Genomic DNA, 16472 nt, shown 5'->3' on the forward strand with positions numbered 1-16472 from the left:
TTATCTGTGCTATGAACACTGATAATGAGATGAAACTGTAACATTTCCATTTACAGTCGCGCAAGGAGTCTCCAGGTATTTCTGTCAGTCAGAGTGGGAGGATCAGATGGCATTGAGCCATGTGATGCAGCTAACTTTGTCAGTACAGCAGAGTGGTTAGAGTGCAGTCAAAATTCTTTGCTGTCACAAGTGAACTGCTAAGTTTAGTCCAAAATTTGGGTAGGCTTTAGGTCACCACAGAGCCTTGACTGGCCTCATGAAGATAATCACGTAGCCTGAAGTATGCTGTATTGCATACCTCAGAGTCAGTGTTTTCTGGGAGCTATTCCTTAGATCTGCACGGTTTTCTGTAGCATTGATGGCTACCTGGAGAAAACAATAAAAGTTCAATCCAGTTGTGTTTGTGTAGGAGAGGGAGGTAAGGATGGACTTGCTGTTTCATTGACATAATTTGTCACTGACAGACTGCACATTGGGCCTTGATTGTAATGAATCCCCATTGCTGGAAATGTATATTGCGCAAATCCTGCATATACACAGCACAGAGGAATAAGTCGGTAGTTTTAAACATGTGTCTTTAGACCCTTGAGGGGAAGAGGAGCTGTGTGTAGGGTCTGCAGGAATAATTCTGCTTACAGCAGAAATTGCACAGCAAGGCAGTCTCATGGAGAGATGGTCCTTGAAATGCCAGAGTAACACAGTGAGTCTCTGCATTCCTCCAGGAGCAGGTGAGGTCTGTGAGCAAACAGCAGACAAGGAAGGAAGTGGAAGATGTGGTAGGAAGCTGCTTCTATTATTTTAGATCTTTTCAGCTCTTCCTCCTCTTTACCCATCCAGGCAATGGCATGCAGAGACATGCCCCTGTCTCTTTTCACAGCAATTCTTCCCAGCATACTGCCTCGCAGTGTTTCAGCATGGTAGATATTGTCCAATCCATCCTGAATTGTCACTAGGCAAGAAGAGTGAGTGCCTTACAGTTAAACCTCAGGACTGAGACCCAGGTGATCTGAGCTTGATTTCTGTCTCTGCTGAAGGCATTCAGGATAGTCTTGGACAAGATGCATTACCTTTCTCTGCTTCAGTTCTCCATCTTAGCAAGTCATTGCAGTGCCCAAGTTGCTCTGAACATAAATTGCAGTCATTTCTATAGCAGTCTTGGAAAAGTAGGAAGGGTTGGGGCATTCCCTGGATCTTGTTCCCTTTTCTTGAACTAAGAGGGCTTATGGCTAAAATGAATCATAGAATCATAGAGGTTGGAAAAGACCTCTAAGATCATCGAGTCCAATCATCAACCCAACACCACCATGCCCACTAAACCATGTCCCTAAGCGCCACATCTACGCGTCATTTAAATACCTCCAGGGATGGTGACTCAACCACTTCCCTGGGCAGCCTGTTCCAATGTTTAACCACTCTTTCAGTAAAGAAATTTTTCCTCACGTTCAAAAGGATTGAAAGAGGATACTGTTGAGTTACAATTCTTGGGAGCTTGTAAAGATCCTTCCTAATTCCCCATTGCTCCTTACAGAAACCTGGCAAAGTAAATTTTTGCCATCTCTTCACTTCTCTCAGTTTCACTCATCACAGCTTCGAAACACTGGATGGAGATTGCTGCAAGCTGCCAGGTGACCAAGAACCCACAGCAGTGCTAGTGTCTGTGCTGCCTGCCTCCAAATCTCTCTATCCCAACCAAGAGCTAGGACAAAGCTGACATGTAAATGTAGCTCGCTCCAGCACCAGACCCAGCCTCTGCAGAGGCAGTCAGTATGGAGACTGACACCACTGCTGACAGCCCCACAATTAACTGACTGTATGCAACAGTTCCCCCATATTGGTGTCTCCATAGGGAACCCCTAGCCTGATCCAGAAAGCTGTGTGCATGTGGGAAGAGCGATGCTGATTATGATTTTATTGAGAGTGAGAAGAAAGCCTTGCGCCTGTTGGTGGCATAATGGAGGAAAACAGCAACTTCCAACCCCAGCACAGTCAATTTCTCTGCTCTCAGCTCTCCCTAGCGATTCCTAGCAACACTTTGCAGACCCACAGATTGCCTAGATCTATCAAAAAAAAAAGCACGTATTCTCATTAGGACTGATTACTGGCTCTTTTTGAGCTCAGGGTATTTATAACAACCAATGCACTGTGTGTTAGAAATGCTAGTGGAGATCATCTAGCTCCTGATTAACTTACATCTGTATTTGGTGTATCAGCACACCTGTGATGAGCAGATAATTCAGAAGGGCAATATTCAGTTGCCACACACCTCAGTGTCCAAGCACCATTTCTGATTTTAATGACAAGACATGATACTGCACATATTCTTTCCCCTTTATAATAAATGTGTGCATGTTGTCTAAAACATATGCAAGTGTCCTACATCTGGTTATTGTTAGGGATGCAAATTTAGGCTTTTAAAATTGGAAATGCCAGAATTACTACTTTTTACCCCATCTCATCAAGAGCTTCCATTCCCAGCACTCCATTCCCATCTACCTTCTTCCCTGATTTGCACTCTAGTCTTGCCAACTTCTCCCAGTCATTTCTGCTCCATATTTGGCCCCAAATCCCAGATCCTTTTCTCTTTTCCACTAGGTTCCGGCTGCAGTTTCCCCTACCTGGTTGTCCCAGTCAGTTGCTGTCAGTCCTAGATCTATTTCCTGTTGGTTTTGCACTCACTTTGTTTTAAAGTTTGGTACCTTGTGATAACCCCAGCCACAGCAGCTCATAGTATCAGTTTCAGGTAGAAAAATTATTCTGTGAAGTGTTACCAGTGCAGGTGGAATTTTGATCCTGACGCTCTGGAGAGTTTCTGCTAGTAAATGCAAACTGCAGTTTTGTAGTGGCAGTTTGAGTAAATTTTTCTAGAGAATGCAAACAAATATTCAAGTTTTCCCTTTGCAGTTGAGGATACTAGACATTTTCCCTTTTTATGGGGAAAACATTTAATTTAGATTAGACTTAGATAGTGGAAATGTTTCAGCCCATACACAACATGCATGCACATACAAACATGAAACCAGTCTGAGGCAGACGAAAAGCAAGGAAAATTGTTGTTAAGTTGTTAAATTGATGGTAAATCATACGCAACTTAAAATGAGGATTATAAAGGGAAATACCAGACAACCTTATTAATAACCATTAATACCAGCCTCGCCTATAATACATCCCAAGGTATGTTAAAAGAGCTTTAAGTCTGCAAAATCAAGCACTCAGAATTTAAGATGTGCTATTCTTCAGATTGCCAGTATAACATTAACTTAGCCCATGCACATTAGGATATGGTCATTAATTACGAGCTTGTACAGGTTTTTTCCAACAAATCTTTGCCTCATTGGTGTTTGGATGGTGTGGATATTTGAATAAACAGCTATTTAATGTTTGATTTTTCCTCATCATTCATTTTATGGATCCATTCATAATTTCTGCTCACTGCATTCAAGCCTTACTATGAATGCTAGGTAGGATTTTCATCATAGTATCTTAGGTTTACAAATATTAATTATACTGGTTTGATACTATGTTTGCCACATTGATCTGGTTATCTCCATTTATATGAGGACATGTGATTGTGCAAAATGAAACTCAAAATCATCACACAGTTTTGAGTGTGCAGTTGGATACTCTGGGGCCTAATAGCTCAGAATACTCAGTTGCTTGATAACAGTCTTTACTTGGAGAGCAGAGTGCCTACTGACATCAGCTGCTGCTCCATGTGCTTATAAATACTGTAAATCAAACTTCGGATGTGTTGCACTGTGATTTTGAAAACTGGGAACCTGCAACTCATAATTACCTGTGAACGTCTCAATTTAAGGCACCTGTTCATTTTCTTTCACAGAAAGATTCTGTGGCAGGGGCAGAGAGTTTGATTCTGCAGTATGTCAATCAGCTGCCTCTATCACAAGCTTGTCCTTCATGACACTAAACTTCCCTCACATTGCTACAGTCTTTCCATCTTCAACCACAAGTAAAACAGAGGCACTGGGGACAGCAACACATCCACCGCCCCACCCTGACTTACCCGCAGAGTACAGTATAACCTCTTCAAGCTTTATTTTAGCAATTCTTAACTTTTGAATACTTAACTTTGCAATCTTTATGCCCTTTTAATACAGGGGTCTGTTTCATTTTTTAAATTAAGATCTCTTAAAGGTTCCAAGTCTTAATAATTTGAACTGATATATTAATTAATGAACTGATTTGCAGATTCCCCCAAAATGTAATTGTGCTCGAGAAGTAAACAGTTGTAAGATGGCTGAGGGCTAGATGCTGAGTTTTCTCATATAAAACTAAATGACTGAGTTGAAGCTTTAATGGCAAAATAGCACTCAGCCTTAACTACAGCTACTACCTTAATTACAGCCTTACCTACAGCTACTGCCTTCACTGCAGCCTTAACTACCCACTACTGCTGGAACCGTTTCTTCAGTCTCTCCCTGTCTTACTTTTCTGTGTGATCTGTGGCTGTCACTTTCTCCATTCAGGATGCTCTAACATATGTCCTTCTCCTGAAGAATTCCCTTTATCTATTTTGCTACTCCTCTGGCGTTCCCCTTCATCTCAGCCCTTTGCTACCCAGCATGGGGGGAAAGCATAGGCAGCCTTTTGCGCTAGTGGGTAGCTTCTGTCTCTGAAAGCCAGCTTGGAGATGGTGGTTAACGGGGGGGGAAGAAGGGACTTTAGCATCTGAGCAACAGCAAAAACAGCTAAATGTGGGAGGACTTCAGTGCACCTGTACAACCTCTTGTATCAAGGTAACTTCATGCATAAGAAAAACAGAGGGAAGGAGACTTCTTGTTCTTCCCTCTCTGCAGAAACTCTGCCTCCAGCTGTGAGGCCTAAAGAATGGCACTCAAAGAAGTTTTTTTTCTTCCCCAGATAGTACCATCTTATGGCATGGGACCAAAGGACCCAGGCATGGACGCTCATCTTTGATGGGACCTGGGAACCCATCAGGCAGTGTAACACACGATTTGTCACACTGTGGAGTAGGATCACACAGCTTTCCCTGTGCTTCCTGATCAACCAACAGCTTCTCTGGAAAAGCAGTTACTGTATATTCCCAGATAAACCATACATGGGCAGCTGATTTGTGTGTGCACAGTGCAGGTCTCTCTTACCTGCATGATGACACCTGTAGGTCACAGGCACGTCACATCTGCACTGAAGATATGGCCCTGGTTGTCTCAGATCTACTGTAGCTGCGCTGTATCTTAAGGTGCACAGATCAAGAACTACTTTTATAGTTTCTCAGATGAAATTCAAACATCAAGGATATATACATTTCTTTCTGAATGCCTGACTTCCTGTCCAGGGCTGTCCTGGATTTCACCATTGCACTCTGGCTTATTTCCTCTGGTTGAAATCCCACGTAAATGCTTTGCTAAGCTCCCCCAAGATCCTTAAGATTACTGTGTCCTAGAGTCATAGCTGTGAATGACCATTCAGAGAGCCCTTCCTGCCCCAGGCAGACTAGCCTGGGAAAATCCACATCACCCTTGAAATAAACACTGCCAACATTGGTGCTTTTTTTGCAGCAGTACCCGCAGGCAGCAACTGCTTCTTGATCTTGCTGAGCGATATACTTATTTGTTATCAGGGGCAGATTGTAGCTTTTGCTGCACAGAGAAGTAGCTGAACGATGAGGAGATGGCCTCGGGGAAGAGGCAGGGAATTTTGCTATTGACACACGTATATTGAATAATTAGTGATAAGAGCCAAAGAAATATTCATGTCTCTGTAGAAAGATAAATAGATTTTTGATTAAATTTGAGTTTTCTCTTTAAAGCAGTTGAAGTTGCTCTGTGATTGGCATCATGGAAATGAGTTTTCTATGGATTCTGGCTCACCAGAGGATCCCTTTTAGAGCTGTTAGCCAAGATAATGCTGCAGATATCTAGCATGTGCTGGCAAGAATTCAGAATGGCTATGCCAGAAACCTGTGCTCTCTGGGCAGTTGCAGTGCAGCTGTTGAATGATCGAATCAATCCAACTTGTTCAAAGGTTTTATTATAGCATTTTCTCCACCCATTCTCCTAGATTTTAGCAGACTTTCAGTGCCTTGTAGATACCTAGCAGATTCCACTGCACTCCAGCTGACCTCAGGAAGGTAAATGCTTTAAGTGCATTTGCTAGTGGGACACATAAATAGGTATGTCCCTATCTTGGGTTCCTCACAACACTTACATTCTTCTTTTCAAGGATGTTAGCACAGGAGGCTGTCAGGGTGGTTGTGTTGCTCAGCATCCACAATTAAGAGTTCTGAAATCTTTGTTGGAGTCATCATATACAAATAAAAACTCAGAAGCACTCTGCAAATTGAAATACTGACTCTTCTAGTGCACCACAGATGGCATAGCCACCCAAAAAGTATTGTGCTGAAGAATGATGCTGAACTGTACAGGATACCATGCAGGATTTGAGAGGTCTGCCTTAAGTTTCTAGCTCAGCTACAGACACCACCTGTAGTAGCCATTTAATGTACTGTGTGTCTTCATGACTCACCTTCTGTAGGAAAGGCAATGGTAGCATTGTACCTGACAGAAGCTAAAATGCATGCAAGACTGAGAAACTCAGACACACTAAGTGACAGGAGCTCAACAGTTACCTAGATTGCGTCTTCACTCCTTTGTTACCCCCTGATATGTTTTCCAATAAACCTAATGTGACTCAGTTATATAGAACATGTTATTTATTCTGAGGTGACTAAACTGAGTGAATGTCTATGATCTGATGTAATTCCTGTATTCTTTTTGCTACCATGTTTTTTTCCAAATTATAGTTGCATTACTACCTTCACTACGGCTCCCATACTGCCCTCTTTCACTGTTCTGTCTAAGCAATCTTGCACTGATGACAGTTGGCTGTGCTTGTCCAGTCCTGGGTTGTAGTCCCAATTCTGGTGCTGCTCCTTAATTCTGATTTATGTGTACCTTAAGGATGGCCTGTACACTATACACCATTTTTATGATATGAAAAAAAGACAACACCACTAGTCAGGTATTCTCACAAGAATAATTTAACTTGTCTTCTAAAAGCTTGTGAAATAGTGCATTAGTCCAGTGACATGACTGTTTAGTGGTTAAGGCTTTGGGGTATTAAAAAGAACAGGTGTAGAGTAGCTGTTGGATTGCTATAAAGAAGCAAATTCACAGGGAACAATATATGTTGGAGGGTTAGGAACACGTACATAACATTGAGCAATTCAGTGTCTCACTCTGGCCTCACTTTCTCTCCAGCAGTGGCCAGCAATATGCTGCAAGTCCCCCAAATCAGCCCTCGCTTAGTCAAGAAGCAACAGTTTTATTAACATTACTGACTGCTTTAGCTTTATTTCATTATTGTTGCCATCACGCTCTTTGTTACTATAGAAGCTTTTGCCCTAAAAGGTTAAAGCCTCGTACAAATCCCAGTGAATTCAGTCATACAAACTCTTGTGAGGTATGAAAGCTGTGGTGGCATTGCTCCTGTTTTAGTCAGAAGAGTAGACTCATGGTGAGGTTCTGCTCACCTTTTTCAAACTGTGGCCAGCTGAGCTTTTAAAAACATTAAGTAACCTTGTCCATGTCCATATGGCTGCCAGTAACAGAGCTGCCAAGAGAGCCCAGGTAGTCTGTGCATGGCAGACTGTCCCACTAGGCACAAGTCCATTCTTTTTGGTCTCCCAAGGGCCAACTCTGGCCAGCTCTCTGGGGGAAGGCTCTGGTTGTCATTATCTGTTTTGACTCTGGAATCAAGGTTTTTAAAATCCAGTCTAAATTCAGACACTTGGGATCACTACTGAGCAGATAGATCTGGTTAGAATACCTGTGATAACCTTTTAAATTGGGGGGGAAGTATTTGTACTAAACTTCTGAATTCCATCTGTCCTAAAATTTGTGAGGGATCAACTGCATTTCTCTCTCCTCACTTAAGCTTTGCTGTCAAGGTAGCTACAGTCCCAAGTGTACTCCGAGTTTATTATCATGGTCTGCCGAAAGCTGTGATACCAAATCAGGGCATTCCATGCCCACGGGATCATAATTTTGCCATAAGATAAATGTAGCGTGTATGGAAATTCAATTAATGGGCTGTCTCACTGGGCATTAATGTAGCATCCTAGCACAAAGCTAACCTAACTGTGCTTCTGTTTTGCTCATTACTTTGTGAGACAGGTATTGCCCAGCCATGATTGTTTGTCACAAGAAACAAATGCAGAAATTAAGACAGGCTCAGGGACTGCTGGGAGGTGTCAGTATAAACAATAGCATGATTTGCACACAGGTCTCAGACAGTTTGCATCCCTTTTACTTGTCAAGTTACTTTAATGGAGGCTATAAAATAAATAGCTGTGGCTATAATCTTTAGGAATTAAAATGATTACCTGGCAAGTTGAAGTAATTAACTATTCTCAGCCAGGAATCAAACCAGAGATATATGGGTGGAAGGATATGAAAAGAATATATTAACTCTCTAGGTAATAGTACTACTGTCCATCCTTTTTAGTTTTTTAAAAGAAAAAAAAATTGCATATTGAAATCGTGTATCAGCAGCTTTTATGACCGCTGGGGTAACTGAGAGCAATCTTAGCAGAAGAGATGCAAGACATGGTTTAGGGATGCATGCATTTGGTCTGAAAATATTGTTCTGTCTTTTTTCTTATAAAAGGCTATCCAGTGTGGGCCTTCCTTCTAATTAGATACAAGGCCAAGTTAAAGGGTGGGATTAGAGGGCTGGAATTCTATGTAGTCACAGAATATGCCTGGTCTTCTCTTCCTTCCTCACTTTTAAGAAATTCATAGTAGGGTCATACAATTTTGAATTATGCTAGTTCTTGACCATTTTCTGAGTTTCTTAAAAATGTGTTCTCATTGAGGTAAGGAAAAAAGTGCTGGTTTTGCACACTTGCATTCTGTATAAGCAAGCCAATCATGCTTCTGGTAAACAAAATGGAAATGCATGTAATCCATAAATACCAGGCTGTTACATGCTCATTTGACTGTATTTTGTGTTTCAGATCACCACATTATGCTTGCCCTGAAGTCATCCGGGTAAGTTGGTTAACATTAGTGTGTATAAATATATCTTCTAAAGCGTCACTCCTTGCAAGTACGCAGATAGACCCTCTGTACAGGAAATCTGTCCAAGGCAGACAGCATTGGAAAGGACACAAGGAACGTAACTACGGTTTTGTTTGGCTCAGCCCTGAATCAAGCTGCATCAGCCATATGAGGGAAACGATCGTGTGTTATTCTCACAGTAGCCTTCGTGCCATGTGATCAGTCAGAAATACAGTAGCCTCATTTAACTTGATCTTTCCACCCAGGGGATGAAGTCCCCTATGCTTTTCTGTCTCTGATGTAGCTGTCATTTCAGTAGAAGAACCAGGGTTGACTGTCCGTGATGTTGGTTTCCGTTAAACGATACAAACTATCCTTTCCCTCTACTCTCCCTTTGTCCTCTGAAAATAAGTATCCAAGATTTCAGTGGCCGAGATTCCCCTCTTTTAAAGCATGTCTTTTATGTAAAGCCAAGCAGGAAGCATACAGAAGAGACTGTCCAGATAATACTATGAGTTCACGAATAATGTGACTGGTGACAAGCTCCCTGAAGAACCAGGGAAGAGAAAAACACCTTCTTGACGTCCTTAATGCACCTCTGACACTGTTTAAGTGCCAGGTCTAGTCATTTGTGAGTTGTCAACCATTCCTGCCCTGCTCCCCACTTCTGAGCCTGTTCTTGCAGATCCCAGATAAGACTGTAAACTGATCTTCATAAAAATTCAATTAATGGGCTGTGTCATGGCCACCTAGTTGGGAAGGCCACCTTGGGAAGCAGATGGCTGCATTGAAATGTGGGGTTTCCCATTCTCCCCTCTCTTGTTCTTCAAGGATAATTAATTCATTTACTAGTGAGCAGTCTTTTGAACCTGTGTCATTGCTGTGCAGGGAGAAAAATATGATGGAAGGAAAGCAGACGTCTGGAGCTGCGGAGTCATTTTGTTTGCGTTGCTAGTGGTGAGTCATCTTCCTTGCGCTGTCCTTTAAAAAGAAAAGAAAAATCCAAAAATGCTGCTGCATTTAATGGTTATTCTATTGACATCAGGTACAGATGGGTTTTTTTAGTTCTCCTGTTTTTGTATCTCTCAGTTGCATCCTTTCCTCTTATTTCTACATCGGTCCCAAAGGAAAAGTATGAGGAATATTTCACTGCTTCTTTGAAATGCTGCTGCCCTGCACAGGAGAGCATTGACAAGCGTCAAAAACTTGTCTCCATAAATGCTCTTTTCTGTGTTGTGATATTGCAGCACATTTTTTGACTGGAAAGGATATGCAGGGTTACAACTCCAGGGTACAGAGAGTGTCAAATAAGTTGTCCTTCACAGGATCGAAATATGGCTGGGTTTGGGAAGTGTTTGTTTTTTCTGCTGTATGTATATATGTGTTTCGGTAGGTATGTGCATACATTAACTGCAGGGTTTTATCAAGAGAAGATTTGAGTGCAACAGTTTTGTTTCATGCAAGTATTGAGCTACATTTTAATTTGGTACACTTGGGAATATAAAACTGAGCCAGTAGTACAAAGTTTGAAGTAGTTTCCATCTGGCTCAGTAATGCTTTCTTTAGTATTCAAAATGTGGTATCTTGTAACTTATCCTTCTTTCTATCAAAGTTTCAATTCTTTGTGGAATTTATTCTGATTTGCAGTGGTAATGTAATACTCCTAAAGATAACAACAATTGGATGTCCAGCTGAAGGCAGATAGGCTTGGCATTTGTTATCAATTTCCAGAGTATAATGTAGGAAAATATAGTTTATGTTCATATAAGCATATACGTTGTGCAGATTGAATACTGTATATGAGAATATATTTTATGTGCATGTTAAGTTTTTTATATCTATAATAGTTCAGATGATCACCTACAATTATAAAAATAACAAGCTTGAAGTCAAATTTTGATGTCCTTGTATATTTATTAGTTAACCTAATTACTTCACTTAAATGTTTTATTTTGACAAAAGCACTTGTACAATGTACAATCAGAGTTAGATTATGCTCATTATTTTTGTTTAAAATACTTGAAAATTTTAAAGGTTTTTGTTTCAAAAAATATGCTGGCCCGAATCAAAATACCTTGAAGTAATCTCAATATGATGCTTTAATTCACCTTAACTGATCTTGCTCTTTTCTTCTTTTTTGTCATTACAATTCACTGACATTTTTGAAGTTTTAGATTTTTTATCTTGATGTTGCAAGGGAAGAATTTTAACTATCTCACTAGATAGCACCTGGTCATCTATTGCTCCTCAGCAGCTATTTTCATGGCTGATAAAATAGAACTGTATAATGAGCTCTTAATGTAACTTCTTGAATTTGTAAGAATAGAAGAGAGAATGTGTCAAGGTGGTTAGGATTTGTAGGAGTGGGCTTTTTATTTTCAGGGGGACTGTCAAGATTTGGTGTCTCTCTGTTGCTGCATCTTCATCTGTTCCTACATATATACATGAACCTGCAAAACGATTGAAATAAGTCTATTATTGACGAAGAGTGCAGAGCTCTCCAGTTAATTATGTCAGGACAAACCCTACAAAAAGTCTCAAGCTATAATAGCAGGTGGTAGTAATAGAAGAGCTGTATTTGTTACCTTCAGGAAATGCCACAAAGCAGCCTTGCTAACTTCATTGTGGCTTAAATTGCATTAGCCAAAGTATTGAACTATCAGAATTGATTTTCCTTTAAGTCTGGAACAGTTAGGAAAAAAGTAGGTAAATCAGGAGATTGGTTACAGGAGACAGGGAGGCTCTCTCTTCAAGGCCGCTTGAATGAACAAAGAACAGTAAATAGTGCCCAGTAGTGGTTGCCATCAGGTGCGCTTTCTGAGGCTTCTGTAAATGGAGCTGTTGGTCTCCATAAACCATAGACACAGGATTGCTTATACAGATGCACTACTCACTGTAGTAAGAGCAGTGCCAGAATTGACAACTTAAAGCTTCATTATCACAGCAGCTGACAGCTTGCAGCTTCCCACAAACCATCCTGGAAATCAAGGAAGCTCGGCACCTACTAGAATTAGGCAGTGAAAGAAGGAAGTGAGAATATCTAGGAAGGTGCAGACTTGCTATAAAAGGGTATCAGCTTCAGTCGGTGGAGTTATCCTAAAGATTTCAACTTCTTTTTTTCCTTTTTGTCCTTGCAGCAAGGATAGGTCTTTTGCTGCTTTTTGTGGCAAGCTGATGATCTATTCAAAATGTAATTTCAGCTAAAAAAACCTCAAGCCATTCATGTAAGTGAGCTACAGTAGGGAGGCAATAGGAACTGATGACCTGACCACAGCATGGGAACTGGATGGAGTATATTAAACAGGTAGAACGTCTGCTGCTTCCAAAGGCTAATGTTGGTTAGGGTTTCTTTCAGCTGTGTCATTTCACTGCTCCATCAGAAAGAGGATGTTCTTTACTGAAAGTCTCTCAAATGCTGTTCACCTTCTTTTCAATGTCTGCAATAAATGTGTCTCAGGAAGATTAAAAATAAGGAGACGATAAACATTGCTGCTGTGAAAGTATGCCCAGGAGGAATACCAGCAGATCAAAAGCTTGAGCTGAATTTAAGTGAATCCATGCATCTTTGGTGAATTTGCCTGGGAAGACAATTTCATATTTTGTATTGTTTTATACTGGTAGTCATTTTCTAATTAAAGGTCTAATAAAAAAACTATGTCCTCAGTTTTGTTTCCTATGTTGGAGAAAATACAGCAGCATTAAGAAATTATTTATTTTCAATGGATAAAAAGTTTTTTTCACTTATAATAATTCATTATGAGCTGACTTCCTCTTTTCCATTCTCTCACCATGTTTATCCTGGCTTTTCTCCTTTTGCCCTCTCCAATTCCCTTTCGCTCGTCTCTCCCATCCACCACTCTGTCACATCCCTGCAGGGTGCCCTGCCTTTCGATGACGACAACTTGCGGCAACTGTTGGAGAAGGTGAAACGTGGAGTGTTCCACATGCCACATTTTATCCCCCCGGACTGTCAGAACCTTTTGCGGGGGATGATTGAAGTGGATGCCTCGAAACGTCTCACGGTAAGAAGGCATTTGCTGCAAGTCATGTGAGCAAGGCTTCATTTGTCCCCTTGTTGCAGTTAACGGTTGAATAACTAAGGTAACTTGTTGATTTACTGCCACTCCTGTGTGTTTCCTCCTGAGCAAAGAATGAGTGGAGGTGGTAGAGTCTTTGGGAAGAAGTTAGTTACCTTCTCTTTTCAATCATGAGGGCAGATTACCCATTGTGTGTCTTCTCTAGCCTCATAATTCTCCTTCATATGTAACAGTGGGCATTTAGAAGAAATCCGTCATAACGTCATCACAGTGCTACTGACCCATTAGCACATTTTGGAGTCCACCTGAGTTGTCTGGCTCTCCTGGCTGGTACAGCAGTTTGTCAGGGACGTGATATAACTGTTTGAAGGTCAAAACTGTTAGGACTGTTATTTGAAGCTTTGCTATTAAACAGAGTATGCTTTTCTTACATTTCTGACAAAAGTGACAGCTTCTCAATGCCATGCAACCTGCATTGTATTCTATCCTGCATATGCTCTGCATTATCCTCTAGTAGCCTTTAGAGCAAGTGTCTTCTAGTCTGCTCTTTCATCTTGTGTGCTGTGGTCCTGAGCACGATTCGGCCCACAGTGTTGAGCTCCTGGCATTCAGCACTGAGTCTTTACATCTAGGATACATCCGTTCACTACAACAGAGACCCTGCAAGGGTAAGCAGTGTGTAGTGATTGTATCCTTCATTAACACTGTGTTAATGTTTTGGGGAATTAAAAAAAATTAGCAATTAAAATCATTTTGGAAAGCAAGATTGCCTGCTTGTCAGTGGAGGCTTCTGCCTTTATGGATACATCGCCCTTGTAAATCCTATTGTCAGGCTCTGATGATGATTTTATACAGATTTACTAAGCTCACAGATTCTGAGTGGGAGTATGTATAAAGAAATGTAAATTTAAAACTCCTCCTGGTTCTTCAGTCTGCTAAAATATTTATAAATAAACTCTCAGATCAGTGCTTGGCCTCTCTGCTGAGATTGCTAACAACAGCATCAGTTTGCGCCAGCTGTGATGGTGCTTTCGGGATGCAGACACCTGTCTGCTAAGAAGTGAACTGAAACTGCCTTCACAACTCTCTTTACAGTACTACCTGACAGCTGCAGCTGGGTTTTTCTTTCATTTATTATGAAACCAGGTCATGCTCTATTTGGTGACGTAGGTGAAAAGTGCTTCATGCTATTACTAGTATCCCTACTTCTGCAAACCCAGTAACCATCACATTTGCAGTGCATAAGTAGCACTGATTGGGAAAAAAAATAACAAAAATATTAGGCACTTTAGAAGGCCTTTTTAAAACAGATTTTTAAAGAAAGAAAGAATATTTTTCCAAGTATTTTCATGGAAAGAACACTGTAGAGGTTAGGGCTGTACCCTGAGACATGAGACAGCTGTTCTTCATGACTCAGAAAGTCACCAAATCCCTCTCTAGCTTAGTTTCTTTTCCATAACGTAAACATAACAGTTTTTCTGTTGCTTTTTTTTCTCTCAAAGGTATTAGTGCCAATGGTTTTGAGTATACCAGGGAGCAGATCATCAGATGTTACATCTTCTTCAAATTGTTCTGACTGAGTTTTGCCGTAGAGCATAGTCCCTAAATGTTTTGAATTTTGCAATACAGCAGAGAATGTACATGCATAAGAGAGAAAACAGTTAAGGTAAATCAAAGTCTCGGAGTGACACACACACACACACACCCCCTTCCTTTTCTTGATCAAAATGAAGCTCTCCTTTCCTTAGGGATGAAAAAAAACCAGATCAGATAGTTATTGACAAGCACTAACCAGTGAATTGTGAATAACAATTTGAAATAAAACGTATTCAAGAGCTGAGAGCTGGGAGGAAAAAAGGATAGCTCTTTGTTATTAACTGCAATCTTACTTTCATTATTTTGGAGTCTCTCGATTTGCTGTCCCTGCTGCTGTCACACTTCCCTCTCTATGCTGTTAGTGTGCCGGTTGCTTAGATTGCCAGGCAGAGGGGAGTTCTTTGTTTACCGCACAGGAGCTGGGAATATATAGTTCATTTTGAGGAGAGATCTGAATTCTATTTTAGCTGTGTCCTGTGAAAAAGGGTATAAATATGGGTTTATTTGGAAGCCTCTATTCCTAGAAAATATCTCGCTTGAATCAATTTGATATTTATACAAAGATCTGAGTGAAATTGTGGCTTGGGTACAGTAAGTACAGATGTAGTTGTTACCATTACTGATCATTTGCTCAATATCTAACTGGTGAATTCAGCAGAAAAATACAGTGAAATGTAGGGTCATTAGAATTTTTTTCTTTCATTTTTCCCTTCCCCTCTCTGCTTTGTTCCTTTTTTTGATTTGTATCTCTTTTCCTTTTCATCCAACTGCATTTCCCTCCCTGCAGTAATTGCCATTTCACAGCACACCCACACCTTCCCCAGTCCATCTGTTAAAATGATCAACAAAACCAGAACTAGCATTCACGTTTAACTGTCATCATTCGGCTTCAGTGTTAGAGCTTGAGAGGATTAATGGAGAGGAGACTACTCAGAATTACTGTTGCTTGCCCTTTCCTGCCTTAAGAAATAGGCATTACCTTTCTTTGTATATGATTCATTTATGGAAAGAAGACTTTATTACGTCTTAGTGGAATATTGTTCATGCTCACCATATGTTACGTAGCCTCAAGTATGGTTAGTGGGACATCCTTGACCGCTCTCCTTTACTGGGCCTGTTTTGCTAAACATGCTTTGAAATAAAAGAATCCATGTTTTTCTTTCAATAGACTGCAAATGTTGATCCTAGCTGCTGGTCATGATATTTCTGACCACCCATGTTCAGGAAAGATGAAGTCAAACAAAGAATGAGTACTGAGGTGGTCAGCATTTGAGAGAGCCTGTCTGAATAGCACAGCCTAAAAGAGCTCCACTTAAGTCTACGCAGATGATGTCTAAGAAGGGTTTTACTGGTTGTCTGCGTATTCATTAGAGGTAATTTACCAGGGAGAGAAGGATTATTTAAACTAAAGGAAGATACTGGCACAAAAACAAAGGTATGTCAAATGGCCTTACATGAAAGCAGGCTAGAAATTAGAAGGAGCATTTTAGCCATATTAGTGGGGTTCTGGGACAGCTCTCTAGTAGGACTAGTGCCAGGAGGAAAAAGTGAACTAGTTTTAAGTTTAAGAAGGTATAAACCTTCTTATAGAAGAGAATGAGTGCTCTCAGTGCCTGCAGTACTACAGGATGAGGTTTCTTTTAGTTACGTGCTCTTCAGAAAGTGGATGTTTTTTTCCTTGGAGGTTTCAAATGATTCAGCATCTCTACAGCAGAGAATTACAGCTCCTGTAGTGGAATCCATTTGCATTCTCAGCTGATATTTTCTTCTACAGAAACACAAAGGCAAAGGGGGGAGAGTA

General features: G+C 40.7%; 1 protein-coding gene across 1 annotated transcript in view; it reads left to right on the top strand.

The window, feature by feature from the left end:
• BRSK2 (BR serine/threonine kinase 2) overlaps positions 1-16472 on the top strand; it is a 331200-nt gene that overhangs the window by 249488 nt on the left and 65240 nt on the right. Inside the window, exons 6-8 of the mRNA XM_009288666.2 lie at positions 8996-9029; positions 9927-9995; positions 12914-13060. Of these exons, the coding sequence (XP_009286941.1) occupies positions 8996-9029; positions 9927-9995; positions 12914-13060 (250 nt within the window). The remainder of the gene's footprint in view (positions 1-8995; positions 9030-9926; positions 9996-12913; positions 13061-16472) is intronic.

Source organism: Aptenodytes forsteri, unplaced genomic scaffold, assembly GCF_000699145.1.
Source record: "Aptenodytes forsteri isolate BGI_AS27 unplaced genomic scaffold, ASM69914v1 Scaffold8, whole genome shotgun sequence".
NCBI lineage: Eukaryota > Metazoa > Chordata > Aves > Sphenisciformes > Spheniscidae > Aptenodytes > Aptenodytes forsteri.